The 18924-nt window shown below is 36.1% G+C and overlaps 1 protein-coding gene across 1 annotated transcript in view; it reads left to right on the top strand.

Annotated features, from left to right (window-relative positions):
• Window positions 1–18924, top strand: part of KIF6 (kinesin family member 6) — a 382614-nt gene that overhangs the window by 73095 nt on the left and 290595 nt on the right. The window contains exons 4-5 of the mRNA XM_032648910.1: window positions 5845–5992; window positions 10622–10731. Of these exons, the coding sequence (XP_032504801.1) occupies window positions 5845–5992; window positions 10622–10731 (258 nt within the window). The remainder of the gene's footprint in view (window positions 1–5844; window positions 5993–10621; window positions 10732–18924) is intronic.

Genomic DNA, 18924 nt, shown 5'->3' with positions numbered 1-18924 from the left:
TTGAAATCATCCAGTTAGAGGAGCAAAAAGAAAAAAGAATGAAAAAGAGTGAAGAAAACCTACATGAAGTATGGGATACCATTAAAAGAATCTACTCATTATTAAAGTCCCAGAAAGAGAAGAGAGGGATAAAAAAAAAGGTGCAGAAAGCTTATTTAAAGAAATAATGGCTAAGAATTCTCAAATCTGGGGAAAGATTTGGACATCCATGTTCCTGGAGCTAATAGGTCACCCCAAAATTTCAGACCAAAATGGTCTTATCTAAGACATATTAAAATAAAACTGTCTAAAATCAAAGACAAAGAGAAAAATTTAAAAGCACCAAGAAAAAAAAATCCTCACAATAAGGGAAACCCCATAAGGCTATCAGCAGATTTCTCAGCATAAAATTTGCAGCCCAGGAGAGAGTGGAATGATATATAAAAGTGCTGAAAGAAGAAGAGAAAATATCCTGCCAACCAAGAATACTTCACTGGCAAAGTTGTCTTTCAGAAATGAGGGAGAGATACTTTCCCAAACAAACAAAAGCTGATGGAATTAATCACCACTAGACCTGCCTTACAAGAAATGCTGAAAGGAGTTCTTCAAGCTGAAAAGAAAAGACACTAATTAGCAACATGAAAACATATGAAAAGATAAAACGTACTGGTAAAGGTAAGTATATAGTCAATTTCAGAACACTTTAATACTGTAATATGGTGATGTGTTAATTGTTTAACTCTAGTATAGAGTTTAAAATGCAAAAGTACTAAACATAACTATAGCTACAATATTTTGTTAATGAATACACAATATAAAAAGAGGTATTGTGATATCAAAAACAAAATATGGGGCAAGGAGTAAATGGGTAGAATTTTGGGTATGTGATCAAATGGATATGTGATCAAAGTTAAGTTGTTATCAACTTAAAATAAACTGTTACATCGTTAAGATATTTTATGTAAGCCTCATAGTAACCAAAAAGCAAAAACTTATAGGATATACACAAAAGATAGAAAGGAGGGAATCAGAGCATACCACATGGAAGACCATCAATTCACAAGGAAAGACAGGAAAAGAGGAAGAAAGGGACAAAGGAACTACAAAGCAGCCAGAAAGCAATGAAAAAGATGACATTATTAAATCCTTACCTATCAATAATTACTTTAAATGTTAATGGATTAAATTCTCCAGTCAAAAGGCACAGAGTAGTTGAATGGATTAAAAAACAAGACCCAACTATATACTGCTGATAAGAGACTCACTTCAGTTTTAAGGACACATGTAGACCTCAAGTGAAGAGATGGAAAAATATATTTCACACACATGGAAACCAAAAGAAAGCAAGAGTGTTCTTATATCAGACAAAGTAGACTTTAAACCAATAAATGTAACATGAAACAAAGTTAATTATAATGATAAAAGAGTCAATTCATCATGAAGATATAATAATTGTAAATATATATGCATCCAACATCAGAGCACCTAAGCAAATGCTAACAGATCTGAAGGTATAAGTAGGCAATACAATAATAGTAGTGGAATTCAATACCTCTCTCTCAACAATGGATAGATAATCCAGATGGAAGATCAATAAGAAAACATTGGATGTGAACTATACGTTAAACCAAATGGACTTACCAGACCTATACAGAGCATTCCTACCAACAGCAGCAGAATGCATTCTTCTCAAGCATACATGGAACATTCTCCATGTGTGATAGATCATATATTAGGTCACCAAAAAACCTTAGAATATCTAAGAACATTAATTATACCAGATATCTTTTCCAACCACAACAGTATGAAACTAGAAATCAATAACAGGAGGAAAACTGGAAAATTCCTAAATGTGTGGAAATTAAACAACACACTCCTGAATAAACAAAGGGTCAAAGATGAAATCAAAAGAGGAATCTAAAAATAGCTTGAAAGAAACACAAATGGAAACACAGCACACTAAAACTTAAGGGATGCAACAAAAACAGTTCTAAGAGGGAAGTTTATAATTATAAATGCTTACATTAAGAAAAAGAAAGATTACAAATAACCTAACTTTAAAACTCAAGGAACTAGAAGAAGAACAAACTAAGCACAAAGTTAGAAGATGGAAGGAAATAGAGATCATAGCAGAAATGAGCAAAATAGAAACCAGAAAGACAATAGAAAAAAATCAATGAAATGAAAAGTTGTTTTTTTAAAAAAGATAAACAAAATTGACAAACCTTTAGCTAGCCTGAGTAAAAGGTAGAATTCTCAAACAAATAAAGTCAGAGATGAAAACAGAGACATAACAGCTGACATCACAGAAATACAAAGGATCATAAGAGACTACTGTGAACCTTAATATGCCAACAAGTTGAATAACCTAGAAAAACTTTTTTAGAAATATGCAGTGTAGCAAGATGGAATCATGAAGAAATAGAAACTTTGAACAGACCAATAACAGTAAAGAAATTGAATCAGTAATCAGAAACCTTTCAACAAAGAAAATCCTGGGACCAGATGGTTTCACTGGTGAATTCTACCAGATATTTAAAAATTATCACCTTTTCAAACTCTTCTAAAAAAATTAGAGAGGAGGGAACATTCCCAAATTCATTTTACAAGGCCAGCATTACACTGATAACAGGCCAGACTAAGGACACCACAAAAGTATGGACTAATATCCCTGTTGAATATAGATGCAAAACTTCTCAACAGAATACTAGAAAACTGAATTCAACAGCATATTAAAAGGATCATACACGATGTTCAAATATGATTACCCCCGGAATGCAGGGATGATTCAACATATGCAAATCAATAAATGTGATACACCACAGTAATGGAATAGAAGATAAAAATCATTTGATCATCTCAATAGGTGCAGAAAAAGCATTTGACAGAATTCAACATTCTTTCAAGATAAAAACTCTCAACTAAATTGACTATAAAAAGAATGTACCTCAACATAATAAATGCCATATATAATAAAACCACAGCTAACATCATACTCAATGGTGAAAGCTTTAAAGCTTTCCCACTAAAATCAGGAATAAGACAAGAGTGCCCACTTTTACCACTTCCATTCAACATAATACTGGAAGTCCAAGCCAGAGCAATTAGGCAAGGAAAAGAAATAAAAGCCATCCATATTTGAGAGGAAGAAGTAAAATTGTCTCTGTTTGTAGATGATATGATCTTACTTATAGAAAATCCTAAAGAATCTATCAAAAAACTGTTGGAACTAATCAACAAATTCCCTAAAGTTGCAGGATACAAAATGAAAATACAGAGAGCAGTTGTGTTTCTATACACTAGCAACAAAATATCTGAAAAAGAAATAAAAAATACAATTTAATTTACAATAACATCGAAACCAATAAAATACTTAGAATTAATTTAACCAAGGAGGTGAAAGATCTGTACACTGGAAATTACAAGACATTGAAGAGGAAATTGAAGAAGACACAAATAAGTGGAAAGATATACCATGTTCTTGGATCAGAAGAATTAATATTGTTAAAATGAACATACTACCTAAAGCCATCTATAGATCCAATGCAATCCCTATTAAAATTTCAACAGCATTTTTCACAAAAATAGAAAAAAAAATCCTAAAATTTGTAAGGAACTACAGAAGAACTTGAGCAGCTGAAGCAATCCTGAGAAAGAAGAACAAAGCTGGAGGCATCATACTACCTGATTTCAAGAAAAGAAGAGGGAACCCTTATACACTGTCAGTGGAAATGTAAGTTGGTGCAGCCACCATGGAAAACAGTATAAAGTTTCCTTAAAAAATTAAAAACAACTACCATATGATTTGGCAGTCCCACTTCTGGGTATAACTTCAGTATCTGTGGGGGATTGATTCCAGGACCCCTTGCATGTTACCAAAATCCATGAATACTCAAGTCCCATATTTGGTTCTCTGTATCCTGTGGGTTTCAAATCTGTGGATTCAACTAACCCTGGATGGAAATTTCAATACATAGTTGGTTGAATTTGCAGGTGTGAAACCCTTGAATACAGAGGGCTAGTTGTATTTATTGAAAAAGAAAATCTGTGTCAAAGTGGATCCACACAGTTCTAACCCAAGTTGTTCAAAGGTCAACTATATATCCAAAGGAAATGCAATCACTATCTCAAAGAGATATCTGCACTTCCAAGGCAATTGCCAAGGCATGGAAAAACTTGTGTCTATCTATGGATGAATAGATAAAGATGTGGTATATTTTCACAATGGAATATTATTCAGCTTTAAAAAAGAAGGAAATCCTGCCTTTTGTGACAAGATAGATAGACCTTGAGAGCACTGTGCTAAGTGAAATAAGTCAGAGAAAGACAAGTACTATATGTTCTCACTTATATATGGAATCTATAAAAACAACCTCATAGAAATAGAGAGTACATGGGACTTCCCTGGTGGTGCAGTGGTTAAGAATCCACCTGCCAATGCAGGGGATGCGGGTTCAATCCTTGGTCTGGGAAGACCCCACATGCTGCAGAGCAACTAAGCCCATGTGCCACAACTACTGAAGCCCACGCACCGCAACTACTGAACCCACGCGCTGCAACTACTGAAACCTGCGTGCTCTAGGGCCCATGTGCCGCAACTACTGAGCCCGCATCCTGCAACTACTGAAGCCTGTGCATTTAGAGCCCATGCTCTGCAACAAGAGAAGCCACTGCAATGAGAAGCCTGTGCACTGCAACAAAGAGTAGCCCCCGCTTGACGCAACTAGAGAAAGCCTGCTCGCAGCAATGAAGACCTAATGCAGCCAAAAATAAATGGAAAATAAATAAATAAAATTTTAAAAAGAGAAAAAAAATAGAGAGTAGAATGGTGGTTACCTGGGACTATGGGGTAGAGGAAATGGGGAGATGTTGGCCAAAGGGTATAAACTTCCAGTTATAAGATGGGTAAGTTCTGGGCATCTAATATACAGCACAGTGACTATAGGTAACGGTACTGTATTAAGTATTTACAGGTTGTTAATAGAGTAAACCTTAAATGTTATCACCACAAAGTATACTTTTTTCCACAAGTATTTGATGTGATGGATATGTTGATGGATGTGTTAACTAAACTTACTGTGGTAATCATTTCACAATATATACATGTGTCAAACCATCACATTGCACACCTTAATCTTATATATGTTATATGTCAATTATATCTCTGTAAAGCTGGGAAAAAAGAGACATTAGATTAAAAAGTAAGGAGATTTTTATAGAGTTTGTAATAATATTTCAATTGGTTCATTAATTGTGACAAATGTACAATACTAATGTAAGATATTAACAATAGAGGAAACTAGCTGTGGGATATATGTGAACTCCCTGTACTACCTTTGCAACTTTTTTGTAAATATAAAAGGGTAGACTACATTTGACCCTTGAACAATGCAGGGGATGGGGCACCAACCCTCCCCGCAGTTGAAAATCCAAGTGTAGCTTTACAGCCATCCCCCTGTATCCATGGTTTTGCATCTGGGGATTCAACCAACTGAGGATCGTGTAGTACTGTAGTATGTATTTGGTGAAGAAAATCTGCTTATGAGTGGACCCACACAGTTCAAACCCCTGTTGTTCAAGGGTCAATTGTATTCTAAAATAATAATTTGAAATAAAGAAAATATTTAAGATGACTGGATCCCATTTGAGTTATAGGTCCTCTCTCAGAAAAAAGGATTGATGTGCTGAGACTCCTAGATAAAAAATAATTTCTAGCTAGATAGTCACATACATAAATATTTCTATAGATATTTCTATAAATGTCTTTTCAGTAGTGTTGAATCAAGTTGCTCTTAGAATACTAGCCATTTAATACAAATGCAATTAGCCATTTTGATAATAAAACTTTGCTATTTCTTTATGTAGTGTACTGGCAGGTTACAATGGTACCATCTTTGCATATGGACAAACAGGCAGCGGTAAGACATTCACCATCACAGGTGGGGCAGAGCGCTACAGTGACAGAGGCATTATCCCAAGGACACTGTCATACATTTTTGAGCAATTACAAAAGGTATGAAGCTTTAAGTTCATTTTATATTTGATATATTCAGCAGAAATTTACTGTGGGCAGAAAATTTATCGTGACATTTTGTTATATTATACCTAAATGAGGAAATATTGTGTAGTGACTCTGGCGTTTACATTTAAGGAAAGTTTGGGATTTTGCTGAAGAGGTGAAAATCCAGAAGGTGCTTCTCATTAAAGGGGATGCTACTTCAGCAAAGGCTCAAAGGGAGTTTGTTCTGATACACCCATGGAGGTTAAAACACATTTTACCAACTTTTATATTTGTCATTAAATTGAAGAGTATCCTTTTGCCAAAATGGACCTTTGTTTTAGCTTCAAAGCACTGAATAGGATAATGTGGTTGTACTTTTTCACACTTCTAATGGAAGCCCAGAGGAATTTACCACAGTAAAAATCCTATTGCAATTAATATTATTATAAAGGGGAGTTTCCTATCTATATTATATGCATCATTTATTGTGTGGTTCCAAATGCCTGTTGCTTTATCAAGATTTAATAAAACTAACAATGTAGGTACCTCTATCCCCATTTTATAGTTGGGAAGACTGAGTCTTGGGATATATTTATTTTCCTCTGCATCCTCATAAGTAGCTGATCTGGAGCTTCCATCCCAGATCTGTGTGATGCCAAACTCTGTGCTTTTTAACCACTACATACCCTGCCTCTGGGTATCAGACTGGCTTTATTTTAATGGTTGTATTTAAACAAACTCTATGTAATGTGTCACTTAACTTCTCCGGGTTTCAGTTCTGCCCTCTGTGAAAGTAGGGACTAAATTGTACTAGAGGATCTCCAGCGTCCCTACTAGTTCCAACAATTCTTTGGTTGTAGCAATTCTGTATAACAAATGTCCTAACTAGGTCAGTGTAACAGTCTTTCTAAGATATCTCAGCTGTATGCTGCTTGCATTCTGAGTTGCAAAGATGAGAAGTTGCTGAGATCTGCATAATTCTAATTTCCACCCATAAAGTAGCAATTACCCATTAGTTCAGCTCATCACTCACTAGCGCAAACATGCCAGCTCTGCATGCCAGAAAATTTGGAAAAGCAAGGATAGCGTATAGTGTATACGTTGGATCCAAATCCTTTCTTTTCATTTACTCATTTATTTCTGACATTAGCTCTTCTGTTTTGTTCCCAGATTTCGCCAACTGAGAATATAATTTCTAATAGTTTTTGTTGCTGTGGCCTAATGTGGGAGCGTGCTGTCTTGGGAGAATCATTGAAGTTGGTGCAGGCCAACCTGGTTCTAAGTGCACTACTTACAGGATGTGGCCTTGGGCAGTTCCTTAATGCCTCAGTCTTGTGGAGTAGCTGTGAGAGTTGAATATAATGTATTTAAAGATATTGTCCAGTTCCTGGCACATAGGAGATGCTCAAAAAATGATAGTTATTACTATTGCCATTAATGTCCATATATATATGCGTGTGGCCAAATGATTGCTGAACAATTTCAAAGAACCCTTTGAAACTCAGAACAAATGAAGCTAATTCCCCTGATTAAGTTAAACAGAATAAACAATTTCTTTCCTAATAGAAAATCTATTTGTCTCTTTTTAAATTTTGTCTATGGTTACCAAAACACAGTTTTAAAAGTCTAAATATCTCCCAAGTACCTACCATCTGTTGGGTTCATAATTTTATATCTGTTTGTCATTGATATTACTCTAAACCCCATTTCATTCCGAATGATTCTAAATAACTTCTTGGTTTGGAGAGAGCCCATCAGATCAGCTTATAGCCAGGATAACTCCTTGTAGACGAACAGATTAACTCAATGGGGTACAACACATTAGTTATAACCCGACTGAGCTATGGTGAAACAAGTCAGAGGCAACTTTGAAGTTCTTCATAAAGTTTGTCCTCATTGTTTAGCTGAAAAATGCTGACAGGTACTCAGATGCTCCCAGTTGATTACTTTAGAGGACACATGGTGCTCTCCAGAATCCTTAAAGGAAACATTTGACTTATGCAATGTATTTATTTCAAGATAAACTAAGAACTAGTGCATACTGGGTCCTAAAATGCCTGTGAGTGTGATAGGAGCACATTTGCAAAGATTTTAAAAGAAGAAAATTGATTCCATTTATTTTAGAAATCACTGCTCATTATTTTTGAGTATTGTAAGGTTCATACTTGTTTGGGGGCAAGAGAAAAGGCTGTCTGCAGCAAACATGTGTGTTACATTACAGCCTGGCAGTTCTGAAGAGTAAAAAAGGAGTAATGAGGAAAGGTAGCTGCCACATAGCTCAGTGAATTTTAAGTGTGTATTCCAATAAAAGCCCAGAAAATGCAGAAGCCAGAGGAGCCAAAGGCATTATCCTTATCATCTCTGGGCAATGGACTTGCCATTTTCCTGACTTTTTATTATTTCTCCTAGTTTCTGAAAGAAGAGAGTTTCTCCACTGCTGATGAACGTAGGAGTTGGCTGCTCTTTTTGCCTTTCTTTTCCTTTCCTTTTGTATTCACATACTGAATTCTCTATTTGGAGGCTTTCAGAAATAATAATAATAAAAATAATAACAGCAATAATAATAACATCAGCAACAGCAATGATTTATTGGTGCCTATTAGCAGGCCACACATTTTTGGTAGGATTTAAAATACAGAACCTTATTCCTCTGTCACAACAGTTCTGCCATATTCTAAAGGTTGTTATCCCCAAGTTCGTGATTAAACAACTGAGGTTAAGGGTGCAGGATCACTCAGTTATAAAGGCAGATCCAGTGTTCTAACCCAGTTTTGTCTGGTGCTAAGAGGAACTCATAAATGTATGCTAAAATCTCAAACCATAATCTATGGGATATTTCACATATGTTCAGATAAGTTTTAGAAATACGTTGTTTTAAACAGGATCTCAGAATGGTGCTGGGTGATTCCCCATGGGCTTTAACTTGCTCTGAGAATCTTTCAGAGATGGACAGTATGCATGCTGATCATGGAACACTTTTTTCCACAAGTATTTTAAGTAATATTTTAGGAAACACTGGATTAGACTAAAGGCCACTCAGAGTCTGTCTAGTATTTGTAGTCTCTGATTCCTGCACTAATTCAAGCTATAATCCCCAAAATTATGCTGATATGATGCTATTACTAAATGAGGTTACTTTAGTAATGATAGACAGTTGATAGCTCTATCAATATAATTGATAGACCGTTTGTCAGCATAAGCAGCCAGAGTCTCCCACATCAACAGGCTTTCTGGCATTTGCTTGGGAAAAACTTGATTAGTAAAGATTCAGTCCATGCTGTCACCTTCACAGAACACCAAACATGGAATTTCAGCTGTAGCTTGAGTGTTTTACTACAGTCATGTGCTGGCTGAGAGCTGCCTTAGTTTTTCTTGTATTATTTCATTTTTATGAAATGGTAGTATCTTTATTTGGATAGTTTGAGACATTTTAGGACCAGAGAATCATATTCGTTTTAATCTGAAGAATGCCGAGGGAGTCATTATCCAATTTCTTCACCTTAATGAGTGTGGAAACAGAGGCCTGACTTGGTAGGGGCTCAGAGCTAGTATGACTAGCATTCCAGCTTTGGATTTGCAGGCCACTGTTCTCTCCCCCATCTCTGTGACTTGGTCTTCTCCTTCTTTGAATAACACCTGTCAGATGTATTGTCCTGGATATAGATGAGAATCCTTTCTGTGAATATCCACTCTGACAATCTGCCGACCTTCTTGCCAGAAGACACAAATATATTCTCCTCTTATAAGTAGCAATACTCTAATATTCAGAGAAATGGAAGCATTTGTGTTTTGGGGGAAACAAGAAGTGCTATTATTGATATTTGGTATTGAAAAAGTGAGCTTGGAATTTTCTCGAGACCTGAACAAATTCCCTGTTTTATTCCATCTTAGAGGGAGTGTGTCCTTTTTGTCTGTTGGCAGAACTGAGAGTAGGACCAGTCACCTTGACTTTTATCCTAATTACATTGATGCCTATATTATTGCATTTCAGCAATGACCCACAGAAAATACCTCTCCCTAACCAACAGTTGAATATCCCTAATTTGCCACTTGGGCAAGGAAAATTAACCCAACAGGTAAGGTACAGGTAGTGAAATGTTAGTGTCCACTCTTACTGTTACCTGATTGATCTAAACTATTTATGTTCCCTGGAATTCACTTTCCATATCTATTTATTGTCTGTTATCTGTCATTGGAAATTTGAATATTAGAAAAGTTAAAAAGGAATTAGGATTGAAGATGGTAACTCTCTGGCTACTGAAATTTTTAAACTGAAGTAAGAATTCTGTGTTCTGTTCTTTTTTCTGTCTGGAAAGTAAAAAATGGTGTGTTATACAGTTCTGCAACCAAGTTGGCTCATTTTAAGTGTATATTGACTTTTTATGAATAATGTGGAACTAATAAAAAATAACAGACTGAAGTTGCTTGTAATCATGGGTGTTGGCCATTGGGGGAAAAAAAAGCCTCATACATATGGTAACTGGCAACTTGAAAGTGTCACGAACTGAAAATGTAAACCATACAAAGTGAGAGAGTGAAGGAGGGAAACTGTGAGGAAACTAGTGATAAATGTGTTCATCTTTCTCTAAGCCGAATCGTGATTTATAGCCATTTAATAATGTCCTTCTCTTTCCCAATCAGGACAGCAGCAAAATATATACAACGCACATTTCCTATTTGGAAATCTACAATGAATGTGGTTATGATCTATTGGATCCAAGACATGAAGCCTCCAGTTTGGAAGATTTGCCGTGAGTAGCAGAACAACAAAGAATGGGGGAAAATTACTTTCAGATGTTCCCTTCATTTGTTTTCTTTGAAACTTTGTATGTTTCTGGTCTCAATCATAATTAGCAAATACTGGATAACAGAATCTTTTTGCAATATAGTGGATATTTTTTTCAGTTACAACAAATAGACAGTAGTGATGGGACCCAAAACTGCTTGAAATTCATTTCTTGAGACAATCTTTTTTGGAGTCGGCACGAACCAATGCAGTGAATATTCTCGGAGAGTGGGCGCTGAGAGGATTGATGGGATGTGACAGTACTACTTTGCTCTTGCCACATGAAACCCTTTTACTCCTCTAGTTGTGGCCTTTCTCTGAAGAAGGTATTCAAATTAGCAATAAAAGAATCTGAAAGAGAGAAAATAAAACTTTAAGTTTTCCCCAAACGCTTCTCTGCTGTTATTGACTAACATTGACACGCATTTGGTCAGACTGGCACTGATTGTTTCATAACTGAAATGTAAATAGAGTCTTCAGAGCTTATCTCTTAATGGAATAAGTTACTCTGCAAGCATTTATATAACATTACTCGCTGCTTGTTTGAATATTTGCCTAAAGTATACATATATTAATTAGTAACAATTCATATACTTTTGTCCAGACATCTTCAGAATGTTGGTAGAGCCAAGAAAATGCATTGTAATATTTTTCTTATTAAATATTCTAAAGCAGTTTAAAGTATATATTAATCCTCTACCAAAAAACTCAACAACCATTTGCTTATTTTAATTTGCAAAGGAAACAAGAAGAGATAATAAAGGAAATAGGTTATATAACCTTTATATACATTCTTCTGTTAATGTTAAGAGTTTTTACATCTCATCTTTTTTTATGCTAACAATATTTACTAGAGGGAGTTAGAAAAGGGGATTATTGTTGGCACTGTTAATATGTGTATAAAAGTTAAGAGAAAGGAAAGATTACTGACTCCATGGAAGAAATTGATTTTAAAGAAGCTATTGGAAATAACTTCAGGAAAAGGAAGCACTTTCCTCATAGGAAGGATAGAAACAGCGGCATTAAATACATCAAGGCCATGTGTCGAGGAGTCATGTGAAGTAAAAGCAGGAAGGCCAGCTGAAGCCAGCTTTTGAGGGATTTGAATGACAGGCTTTTGGTGTGAGATTGGTCTCTATTCTAACAGGCTTCTTAATTAGTTTTCTAGCCTCCAGTCTAACCTGTATACCTCTAGGCTAACTCTTGTTTAAAATCGTTTTTAACAAGTCATATCTACACAGAAGAGCTTGATAGCTTGTTTAGTAATAATCCAGAAATGAAGGGCTTGGCCATGATGAACATGAAGGAGAGAGAAATCTGAGAGATATGCAATAAATAAATAGAAAGAAAGAAGGGAAGGAAGGAAGGAAGAGAGAGAGGGAGAAAGAGAGAAAAGGAAAAAAAGAAAGACTGAAAGGAAGATTATGCCTAGCACCTTGGACTTGATCGGTTTTGCAAAGAAGGTGAATCACAGCAAGTTGGTGCTCTAGTCATTTTACTGACAGGAGATGAAGCTCAGAGAGGTAGGACTTGCCCAGGGTTTCAAAACTAATTGGTTAATGGTAGAACAAGGGTTAAAAACAAGATACTCTCACCTTCATGCCAGAATAGCAAAAATAGCTTCAAGATTTTACCATGGGACCTAGAGAATTAAAGAGTCATTGACATAAAAGGGAGATTTCCATTAGAAAACTTGAGTGGGTGGTGGTGATGCATTTCACATATATAACTTGGGTGTCTGAGAATACTGTACCAGATGTTTACATTTACATACATTGCTCAGAGGAAAGAAGTATGCCTTAATTGCATTGGTAGTCTCTCTTCCACCTATGCCAAAGTAAGTCCTTAAAATTTTTAGAAATTATCTGTTAAATTGAAACATGAAGGAGACATTTTGAAGATGAGAGTGGGGAGAGCAACATGAGCCCTGTGAGTCTGAGTCTAATTGATATAATTAGGTGCAGCCTAACTATGGGAAGAGAAAAGTCCTTTGACCTCTAAGAGAGGTAGTGGGATATAGAGAAAAGAACACTTGATTAGAAGTCAGGATATTTGGGTTCTAGCCCCAGACCTGCAATCTTAGATAATTTTTTTCACTTTTCTGGGTTTCTTTTTGTGTGTAAAATGTGGACATTGAATTATATAATATTTAACAACCATCTAACCTCCAATGTCTAGAGTTCAAAGATTAGTGACCTCATAAGATAGGATTTATTTGGTGGCTCTTCTCCCCTTCACAAAAGAATAAGAAGTGATCTAGATATTTTCTATTGTCCTGCTAGAGATAGCCTTAAGCCACTTTTTTTTTAAACATCTTTATTGGAGTATAATTGCTTTACAATAGTGTGTTAGTTTCTGCTGTATAACAAAGTGAATCAGTTATATGTATACATAGATCCCCATATCTCCTCCCTCTTGCATCTCCCTCCCTCCCACCCTCCCTATCCCACCCCTTGAGGTGGTCACAAAGCACCAAGTTGATCTCCCTGTGCTATTCAGCTGCTTCCCAGTAGCTATTTTACATTTGGCAGTGTATATATGTCCATGCTACTCTCTCACTTCGTCCCAGCTTACCCTTCCCCCTCCCCGTATCCTCAAGTCCATTCTCTACATCTGCATCTTTATTCCTGTCCTGCCTCTAGGTTCATCATAACCTTTTTTCTTTTTTTAATTCCATATATATGTGTTAGCATACGGTATTTGTTCTTCTCTTTCTGACTTACTTCACTCTGTATGACAGAGTCTAGGGCCATTCTCCTCACTACAAATAACTCAATTTCGTTTCTTTTTATGGCTGAGTAATATTCCATTGTATAGATGTGCCACATCTTCTTTATCCATTCATCTGTCAGTGGACACTTAGGTTGCTTCCATGTCCTGGCTATTGTAAATAGAGCTGCAATGAACATTGTGGTACATGACTCTTTTTGAATTATGGTTTTCTCAGGGTATATGCCCAATAATGGGATTGCTGGCTCATATGGTAGTTCTATTTTTAGTTTTTTAAGGAACTTCCATACTGTTCTCCATAGTGGCTGTATCAATTTACATTCTCACCAACAGTGCAAGAGGGTTCCCTTTTCTCCACACCCTCTCCAGCATTTATTGTTTGTAGATTTTTGGATGATGGCCATTCTGACTGGTGTGAGGTGATACCTCATTGTAGTTTTGATTTGCATTATGCTAATGATTAGTGATGTTGAGCATCCTTTCATTGGTTTGTTGGCAGTCTCTCTATATCTTCTTTGGAGAAATGTCTATTTAGGTCTTCTGCCCATTTGGGGGTTGGGTTGTTTTTCTGATATTGAACTGCATGAGCTGCTTGTAAATTTTGGAAATTAATCCTTTGTCAGTGGCTTCATTTGCAAATACTTTCTCCCATTCTGAGAGCTGTCTTTTCATCTTATTTATGGTCCCATTTGTTTATTTTTGTTTTTATTTCCATTTCTCTAGGAGGTGGGTCAGAAAGGATCTTCTTGTGATTTATGTCATAGAGTGTTCTGCCTATGTTTTCCTGTAAGGGTTTTATAGTGTCTGCCATTACATTTAGGTCTTTAATTCATTTTGAGTGTTCTTAGAGTGTTCTTCCTATGTTTTCCTCTAAGAGTTTTACAGTGTCCAGTCTTACATTTAGGTCTCTAATCCATTTTGAGTTTATTTTTGTGTATGGTGTTAGGAGGTGTTCTAATTTCATTCTTTTACATGTAGCTGTCCGGTTTTCCCTACACTACTTATTGAAGAGGGTGTCTTTTCTCCATTGTATATTCTTGCCTCCTTTATCAAAAATAAGGTGATCATATGTGTGTGAGTTTATCCTGTTCCATTGATCTATATTTCTGTTTTTGTGCCAGTACCCTACTGTCTTGATTACTGTAGCTTTGTAGTATTGTCTGAGGTCTGGGAGCCAGATTCCTCCAGCTCTGTTTTTCTTTCTCAAGATTGCTTTGGCTATTGGGTGTTTTTTGTGTTTCCATACAAATTGTGAAATTTTTTGTTCTAGTCCTGTGAAAAATGCCATTGGTAGTTTGATAGGGACTGCATTGAATCTGTAGATTACTTTGGGTAGTATAGTCATTTTCACAATGTTGATTCTTCCAATCCAAGAACATGGTATATCTCTCCATCTGTTTGGATCATCTTTAATTTCTTTCATCAGTGTCTTATAGTTTTCTGCATACAGGTCTTTTGTCTCCTTAGGTAGGTTTATTCCTAGGTATTTTATTCTTTTTGTTGCAGTGGTAAATGGGAGTGTTTCCTTAATTTCTCTTTCAGATTTTTCATCATTAGTATATAGGAATTCATTAATTTTGTATCCTGTTACTTTACAAGATTCATTGATTAGCTCTAGTAGTTTTCTGGTAGCATCTTTAGGATTCTCTATTTATAGTATCATGTCATCTGCAAACAGTGACAGCTTTACTTCTTCTTTTCTGATTTGGACTCCTTTTATTTCTTTTTCTTCTCTCATTGCTATGGCTAAAACTTCCAAAACTATGTTGAATAAGAGTCGTGAGACAAGGGCACCCTTGTCTTGTTCCTGATCTCAGCGGAAATGGTTTCCCTTTTCACCATTGAGAACAATGTTGACTGGGTTTGTCATATATGGTGTTTATTATGTTGAGGTAAGTTCCCTCTATGCCTACTTTCTGAAGGGTTTTTATCATAAATGGGTGTTGAATTTTGTCAAAAGGTTTTTCTTCATCTATTGAGATGATCATGTGGTTTTTCTCCTTCAATTTGTTAATATGGTGTATCACATTGATTTGCGTATATTGGAGAATGCTTACATTCCTTGGATAAACCCCAGTTGATCATGGTGTGTGATCCTTTTAATGTACTGTTGGATTCTCTTTGCTAGTATTTTGCTGAGGGTTTTTCCATCTATGTCCATCAGTGACATTGGCCTGTAGTCTTTGTGACATCTTTGTCTGGTTTTGGTATCAGGGTGATGGTGGCCTTGTAGAATGAGTTTGGGAATGTTCCTCCCTCTGCTATATTTTGGAAGAGTTTGAGAAGGATAGGTGTTAGCTCTTCTTTAAATGTTTGATAGAATTCGCCTGTGAAGCCATCTGGTCCTGGGCTTTTGTTTGTTGGAAAATTTTTAATCACACTTTCAATTTCAGTGCTTGTGATTGGTCTGTTTATATTTTCTATTTCTTTCTGATTTAGTCTTGGAAGGTTGTATTTTTCTAAGAATGTGCCTGTTTCTTACAGGTTGTCCATTTTATTGTCATATAGTTGCTTGTAGTAATCTCTCACGATCCTTTGTATGCAGTGTCAGTTGTTACTTCTCCTTTTTCATTTTTAATCCTATTGATTTGAGTCTTCTCCCTTTTTTACTTGATGAGTCTGGCGAATAGTTTATCAATTTTGTTTATCTTCTCAAAGAACCATCTTTTAGTTTTATTGATCTTTGCTGCTGTTCCCTTCATTTCTTTTTCATTTATTTCTCATCTGATCTTTATGATTTCTTTCCTTCTGCTAACTTTGGGGTTTTTTTGTTCTTCTTTCTCTAATTGCTTTAGGTGTAAGGTTAGGTTGTTTATTTGAGATGTTTCTTGTTTCTTGAGGAAGGATTGTATTGCTATAAACTTCCCCCTTAGAACTGCTTTTGCTGCATCCCATAGGATTTTGGTCATCGTGCTTTCATTGTCATTTGTTTCTAGGTAGTTTTTTTATTTCCTCTTTGATCTCTTCAGGGATCTCTTGGTTATTAAGTAGTGTATCATTTAGCCTCCATGTGTTTGTATTTTTTACAGATTTTTTTCCTGTAACTGATATCTAGTCTCATAGCATTGTGGTTAGAAAAGAATCTTGATACGATTTCAATTTTCTTAAATTTACCAAGGCTTGATTTGTGACCCAAGATATGATCTATGCTGGAGAATGTTCCATGAGCAGTTGAGAAGCAAGTGTATTCTGTTGTTTTTGGATGTAATGTCCTATAAATATCAATTAAGTCCATCTTGCTTAATGTATCATTTAAAGCTTGTGTTTATTTATTTACTTTCTGTTTGGATGATCTGTCCATTGGTGAAATTAGGGTATTAAAGTCCCCTACTATGATTGTGTTACTGTAGATTTCTCCTTTTATGACTGTTAGCATATGTATTGAGGTGCTGTTTGCCTTATGTGTGGAGGTGCTCCTATGTTGGGTGCATAAATATTTACAATTGTTATATCTTCTTCTTGGATTGATCCTTTGATCATTATGTAGTGTCCTTGTTTCTCTTGTAATAGTCTTTATTTTAAAGTCTATTTTGTGTGATATGAGAATTGCTACTCCAGCTTTCTTTTGATTTCCATTTGCATGGAATATCTTTTTCCATCCCCTCACTTCCAGTCTGTATGTGTCCCTAGGTCTGAAGTAGGTCTCTTGTAGACAGCATATATGCAGGTCTTGTTTTTGTATCCATTCAGCCAGTCTATGTCTTTTGGTTGGAGCATTTAATCCATTTACATTTAAGGTAATTATCGATATGTATGTTCCTATTACCATTTTCTTAATTGTTTTGGGTTTGTTATTATAGTTCTTTTCCTTCTCTTGTGTTTCCTGCCTAGAGAAATTCCTTTAGCGTACCTTGTAAAGCTGGTTTGGTGGTGCTGAATTCTCTTAGCTTTTGCTTGTCTGTTTTAATTTCTCTGTCAAATCAGAGTGAGATCCTTGCTGGGTAGAGTAATCTTGATTGTAGGTTTTTCCCTTTCATCACTTTAAATATGTCCTGCCACTCCCTTCTGGCTTGCAGAGTTTTTGCTGAAAGATCAGCTGTTAACCTTATGGGGAGTCCCTTATATGTTATTTGTTGTTTTTCCCTTGCTGCTTTTAATATTTTTACTTTGTATTTAATTTTTGACAGTTTGATTAATATGTGTCTTGGCGTGTTTCTCCTTGGATTTTTCTTGTACGGGACTCTCTGTGCTTCTTGGACTTGATTAACTATTTCCTTTCCTATATTAGGGAAGTTGTCAACTATAATCTCTTGAAATATTTTCTCAGTCCCTTTCTATTTCTCTTCTTCTTCTGGGACCCCTATAATTCAAATGTTGGTGCATTTAGTGTTTGTCCCAGAGGTCTCTGAGACTGTCCTCAATTCTTTTCATTCTTTTTCTTTATTCTGCTCTGCAGTAGTTATTTCCACTATTTTATCTTCCAGGTCACTCATCCGTTCTCGGCCTCAGTTACTCTGCTATTGATTCCTTCTAGAGAATTTTAAATTTCATTTATTGTGTTGTTCATCATTGTTTGTTTGCTCTTTAGTTCTTCTAGGTCCTTGTTAAACATTTCTTGTATTTTCTCCATTCTATTTCCCAGATTTTGGATCAACTTTACTATCATTACTCTGAATTCTTTTTCAGGTGGACTGCCTATTTCCTCTTCATTTGTTTGGTCTGGTGAGTTTTTACCTTGCTCCTTCATCTGCTGTGTGTTTCTCTGTCTTCTCATTTGTCTTAGCTTATTGTGTTTTGGGTCTCCTTTTCACAGACTGCAGGTCCGTAATTCCCATTGTTTTTGGTGTCTGCCCCCAGTGGGTAAGGTTGGTTCAGTGGGTTGTGTAGGCTTCCTGGTGGAGGGGACTAGTGCCTGTGTTCTGGAGGATGAGGCTGGATCTTGTCTTTCTGGTGGGCAGGACCATGTCTGGTGGTGTGTTTTGGGGTGTCTATGACCTTATTATGATTTTAGGCAGCCTCTCTGCTAATGGGTGGGGTTGTGTTCCTGTCTTGCTAGTTGTTTGGCATGGGGTGTCCAGCACTGTAGCTTGCTGGTCATTGAGTGGAGCTGCGTCTTAAAGTTGAGATGGAGCTCTCTAGGAGAGCTTTCGCTGTTTGATATTACATGGCGCCAGGAGGTCTGTGGTGGACCAATGTCCTGAACTTGGCTCTCCCACCTCAGAGGCACAGGCCTGACGTCCGGCCGGGGCACCAAGACCCTGTCAGCCACACGGCTCAAAAGGAAAGGGAGAAAAAAAGAAAGAAAGAAAGTAAAATAACATAAAGTTATTAAAATAAACAGTAATTATTAAAAATAAAAAACTTTAAAAGTAATAAAAAAAGAAAGAAGAGAGTAGCCAAACCAAAAAAACAAATCCACCAATGATAACAAATGCTAAAAACTATACTAAAAAAAATAAATAAATAAAACGGACAGACAGAACCCTAG

Source organism: Phocoena sinus, chromosome 11 (genome assembly GCF_008692025.1).
Source record: "Phocoena sinus isolate mPhoSin1 chromosome 11, mPhoSin1.pri, whole genome shotgun sequence".
NCBI lineage: Eukaryota > Metazoa > Chordata > Mammalia > Artiodactyla > Phocoenidae > Phocoena > Phocoena sinus.
This window is presented reverse-complemented; position numbering and strand designations above follow the sequence as displayed.